This window comes from Chlamydotis macqueenii, chromosome Z (genome assembly GCF_036417535.1).
Source record: "Chlamydotis macqueenii isolate bChlMac1 chromosome Z, bChlMac1.mat, whole genome shotgun sequence".
Taxonomy (NCBI): Eukaryota; Metazoa; Chordata; class Aves; order Otidiformes; family Otididae; genus Chlamydotis; species Chlamydotis macqueenii.
Genome location: NC_141593.1, coordinates 48,492,725 through 48,498,202, shown reverse-complemented (window position 1 = coordinate 48,498,202; position 5,478 = coordinate 48,492,725). Strand labels below are relative to the sequence as shown.

The 5,478-nt window shown below is 44.3% G+C and overlaps 1 protein-coding gene across 1 annotated transcript; it reads right to left on the bottom strand.

Moving 5' to 3' along the window:
- Window positions 1-3,405: 3,405 nt before the first annotated feature.
- On the bottom strand, window positions 3,406-4,758 carry LOC147596326 (uncharacterized). Its single transcript, XM_086771351.1, has one exon. The coding sequence runs from the start codon at window positions 4,756-4,758 to the stop codon at window positions 3,406-3,408; it is 1,353 nt and encodes a 450-aa protein (XP_086627477.1).
- Between the last annotated feature and the right edge of the window lie 720 nt (window positions 4,759-5,478).

Below are 5,478 nucleotides of genomic sequence, written 5' to 3'. Positions count from 1 at the left end.
TCATAACTGATACTGTAGAGCAGGCCTGTTTACAGAAGAATGATTTTTTTAAATGAAGTTGTTCAGCCAGATACTGAGTAAAAGACTAGTGTTTGACGTGTTCCTCCTCAGATTTGCTTTCCCTGTGAGTGACTGGAAGGTCTTTCTGGGGAAGATGCCAATAGCAGGAAGTGTTCTACCTATCCCCCCTTTAATCCTGATGATCAAGCTGTCTTTAGTAGGGAATGTCACCCTCCCATGTACCTCTGGATTCCTCACAGCAACAGAGAAGCTGCAGGGAGGAGGAAAGCCAGGCAGATCTTGCCAAGTTATGAGCAAGAAGATATGATGAATACAGTGCAGAGAGAACACAGAAGTGGCATAGGCTTTGGAAATATGCTTTGGTGCTATCCAGCCGCTGTCTACCCATTCCTGCTCCTTCTGAGGTGAAGGATTTTGGCTAACACAAAATTCCTTGCTGCCCCATTATTGTGGTGAAGAATCAAGAATGCAAAGGTTTTTCTCCTCAAAATGAGGTTCCAATGAAGAAATGCAGCAGCACAGAATTTAGTTTAGTAAATTCAGATTGCCATCTTTCATGAAATCTTCATCTTTCAGGAAATTTCCCCATGGAAGAGAGGAACTTTTCTAGATGAAGAAACTTAAGTATATTTTATCATCTGAATTTCTCCCACTGTATTTGAATTTTCTCCTCCCTCTCCCCTTCCTGTTTATAATTTTCTGAGATTGTGTCTCAGCTTTTCATGAGACCTATTTTTGATTTTTTTTAATTGGTTTACAGGACCATGTAAAGTACAGCCATAGGATGCTGTGGTCTTGGCTTAATTCAGTAAGTATTCTGTTAATATGCACTGTGCAGTTTACTACAGTAATTACATTTATAATCAGATCAAATAAAGTATTACAGTTGTAATATATTCTTAGGAGGGTATTTAAATATAGATACCCTGGAGAGCTGCTGGGGTGTTATAAATATAAAGGACTCATTCTAATAATACTGTTCAGTGTTCCTTCATTGTCTCTATAAATCTCATTTTTTTCCCCAACAACTTTAAGACGATCTTTTGTCTAAGTAAAATATCAAGTTAATTCTGTAGCTTTACATGCTTTACTTTGGGTTGAAATTTTGAAACTATTTCTATTAATATGTATACTATAAAGTTGTGAGTTGATATTACTGTCTGTTGCTGGGCCATTTTCATCTTGTGCTTGAACAGAGGCTTCTCTGAAAAAGTCAAGATTTTCATCTTGTTATCACAACAGTTCTTGGGTTAATGGGAGACAGTCACATAATGAGGGCAATAGCATTTTTTATTACTTCCCAGGGAACCTGTGAAAACTAGTGTAATTTTCGCTCATTTTCATGCTATATCATTAGATTGTTCTATGAGGCAGCAATATATGTGGTGACAGCTCTAATGGAGGTGATCTAGTCATTGTGAATGTATGCCAGCGGGAGAGAAAAAAAAAATGAGCATGCACTCATGTTCTCTACCAGACTACAAGGGACCTGTTCTGTTTATCACTTCTCCCCTCAATGAATTTCGGTTTGAGCTGGGGTACATCTTTTGCTAATGTCAGATAGTCAAGAAATACAGATCCTTCTATATTGGCTTGTGGTTGAGGAAGTCATATAATGGATGCATGACTTCCAGGAGAATCTGCTTCATTACCTTGCCAGGCACAGAGGTGAGGCTGACTGGCCTGTAGTTGCCCAGGTCCTCCTTGTTTCCCTTTTTAAAAATGGAGGTTACGTCACCCCTCTTCCATCATCGGGGACCTCACCAGACCACCATGACTCTTCAAATACAATGGCCAACGGCTTGGCAACTTCATCCGCCAGTTCCCTCAGGATCCGTGGATGGATCTCATCAGATCCCATGGACTTGTGCACCTTCAGGTTCCTCAGATGATCCCGAACCTGCTCTTCAAGCACAATGGGCAGTTCTTCATTCTCGCAGTCCCTGCTTGCACCTTCTACAGCTTGGGTGGTGGGACAGGAACTCTTGTCAGTGAAGACTGAGGCAAAAAAGTCAACCAACACATTTCCATAGAATGTACCCTTTTGAATGACTCTTATTTACTCATGGAAAAATTCATAGAATCATAGAATCTGGCTATCGTATTTGAGAAATCGTGGCGGTCTGGTGAGGTCCCCGATGACTGGAAGAGAGGGAACATAGCCCCCATTTTTAAAAAGGGAAATAAGGAAGACCTGGGTAACTACGGGCTGGTCAGCCTCACCTCTGTGCCTGGCAAGGTCATGGAGCAGATTCTCCTGGAAACCATGCTAAGGCACATGGAGAGCAAGGAGGTGGTTGGTGACAGCCAACATGGCTTCACCAAGGGCAGATCGTGCTTGACCAATTTGGTGGCCTTCTGTGACGGGGTGACAGCATCGGTGGAGAAGGGACGAGCAACAGATATCATCTACCTGGACTTGTGCAAAGCTTTTTACACTGTCCCACATGACATCCTTCTCTCTAAACTAGAGAGACATGGGTTTGATGGATGGACCACTCGGTGGATAAGGAATTAGCTGGATGGCCACACTCAGAGAGTGGTGGTTAATGGCTCAATGTCCATGTGGAGACCGGTCACGAGTGGCGTCCCTCAGGGGTCCGTGCTGGGCCCGGCCCTGTTCAACATCTTTGTCGGCGATATGGACAGTAGAATAGAGTGCACCCTCAGCAAGTGCGCGAACGACATCAAGCTGTGTGGTGCCGTTGACACACTGGAAGGAAAAAGATGCCATCCAGGGGGACCTTGACAGGCTGGAGAGGTGGGCCCGTGCCAACCTCATGAAGTTCAACCAGGCCAAGTGCAAGGTCCTGCACCTGGGTCATGGCAATCCCAGGCACAAATACAGGCTGGGCAGGGAATGGATGGAGAGCAGCCCTGAGGAGAAGGACTGGGAGTGCTGGTGGATGAGAAGCTCAACATGAGCAGGCAATGCGCCCTTGCAGCCCAGAAGGCCAACCGCATCCTGTTGGCGCGGAAGAAACGGACACTGCTGACGACCAATATGATCAAGCAAATGCCAATTTATTGTTGATACATCCCGGTTAATATAGCCCTTCTAATTCCGTATCATGCGCAAGCTCTCTACTAATTGGTTAACTATATCATGCACGCGCTCCTAGCTAAAGTATGATTCGTTAAGTCTCTATGTTCACGCGCACGGCTTTCTCCACCTGCACCCTGTATCACGTTCAGCCCCCAGTCACGTATGCCAGCTGTTTTCCTTCTTCTCAAGGTTGCTTCGTTTACTTTCTCACAGGAAGCTTCATTACTTTCTCACAGACGGCCTCATTATTTTCTCGCAGGTGGCTTCAGTATTTTTCTTACAGGCAGCTTCAGTACTTTCTCACAAACGGCCTTATCGATGTCCCTGAGGCCTGCTACTCAAAAACACAACAATTCCATTCGGTCTGGATTGTTCACTAAGTGCCCCTGGCTCTCCAGGTATCCAACAAATCCCCCTTTTTGTTTTTGAACAATCCAGACCCCAGTTATCATACGTTCCATAACTTTCACAAAGCATTTTAAAATACACCCCAATACCATTAGTGCCAACAGCAAAGCCACTAATATTACCAGCCCATGTACTATCAAATCTTTTAGCCAACCTGTGACTCCCAATGATTTTAGCCAGTCCGAAAGTCCATTTTCCACCTGTATTGCATGCATGTTCCGGCGTAACTCTGCCAACTGATAGTGTATTGATTTAGAGTGATCAGAAATATTCATGCAACACATACCTTCAAAATCTTCACATCCATGTCCATGCGCTAATAACAAAAAATCAACGGCTGCCCGATTCTGCAAAATAGCATGACGCATACTATCCATGTCTTCTAACAATCCCGATAACATGCTAGAGGTTAAATTCATTTGCTTTTGTGCCCAACAAGCTAATCTATTTAAGCTAGCTAAAGCTTTTGCAGATGCCGCCCAAGGAACAAATATAGATAATGCTATACGCTCAGCTGTACCCATTAGGGTTAAATTGCCGTCACAGTTGGGAGCTAATACTTTTAGTGATCTCCTTGCTCGAGTACGATTTCGCAATACTTTCATAGATGGAGCAAACATTATCAATTTTCCAAAATAACATGGTCCTCCTATAGCCCCTTTTGGCACTCCTGACCAGGCCCGATCCCCACAAATTAAGAAGTATCCCGGGGGTATGGCCTTGGCCGTGTCATTCACCCAAAGAGGCATCTTTGAACCTTTGATTTCTGCTCCCACTGCTCCATTACAATAATCTCCTGAGCTGTTTTGATAAGTATACACAGGTTTTCCTTGGGCGTCAGTCATTTTACTAGTTACATCAGTCCATTGGTTCCTGTTCCATGCTGTACTTACCCCCTTTTCTGTAAAAAGGGGACCTCCCAGCATAAAACAAGACCCTGAACCATTTAAGGATCCCATTAGATCTAATTCTTGTGGATCCCAAGGCAAACTGTGATTTAAATGCCTAATCACCAATGCTGCAGCTATTCCAATTTGATTGCTATTCCCAGAACAACACACCGGTTTCTGTCCAGGGCGGAGGCTGGCACACTCCATCTTTGCGTGGCATGTTTGATTCACCACAGTCTCATTCAAAACAGTGTGATTATTGACCCATCCTTTCCAGTCATCCGGATTCCAATAGGGAGTACCAATCAGACACGTACGAAAAGGATCAGCAGGAGTAGCCATTGACACACAAAACGATGATTGGTTTGTAATGTTGGCAAATGTCAGCCACATGTTTGGTCTGGGGTCAATACGATGTAAGTCTACAGTCTCACCAACACACCCAGTTACCAGCATCAGGAGGATGATGATGATGCATCCTGCTGTCCCAGGTCTTCCTTCCAAGGTTTCACCCATCGACTTGGAACCCATCGTGGTCCTTCGTCTGTCAAAACACAAACATAACCTCGACCGGTCATTTTCACTTCTGCCGGACCTCTCCATTCCCCAGTTTTTAAATCCCGGTATTGCACCTTCACCGAATCACTTTTCTGCAGTCCAGATTGCAATGACATATGATGAATTACAATTGGAGGAGATTCACGGTCTCCTGTTAATCTCAGATAATTTAGCACATAAAGCGCTTTTGCAAGCCTTTCAGAGGGTGCCGGCTCTCCCCCTTTTTGTTTTTGCAAAAGCGATTTTAAGGTGGCATGTGCACGCTCTACAATGGCTTGGCCTGTAGGGGAGTGAGGAATACCTGTTATTCTGCGAATACCCCATAGTTGGCAAAAGCGTACAAACGTTTGCGAAACATATGCAGGGCCATTGTCAGTTTTGATTTCTTGAGGAGCTCCTAGTGCGGCAATGGCAGCATGCATATGCTTCAGAACATGTTTGGCTGTTTCCCCTGTTTGAGCAGTGGCCCATATTGCATGCGAGTAAGTGTCAATACTGACATGCACATACTTCTGACGTCCGAATTCTGCAATATGAGTAACATCCATTTGCCAT

Bases quoted from the DNA above. Each gene is read 5' to 3' on its own strand.
- LOC147596326 (XM_086771351.1), bottom strand. From the start codon at position 4,758: ATGTGGCTGACATTTGCCAACATTACAAACCAATCATCGTTTTGTGTG.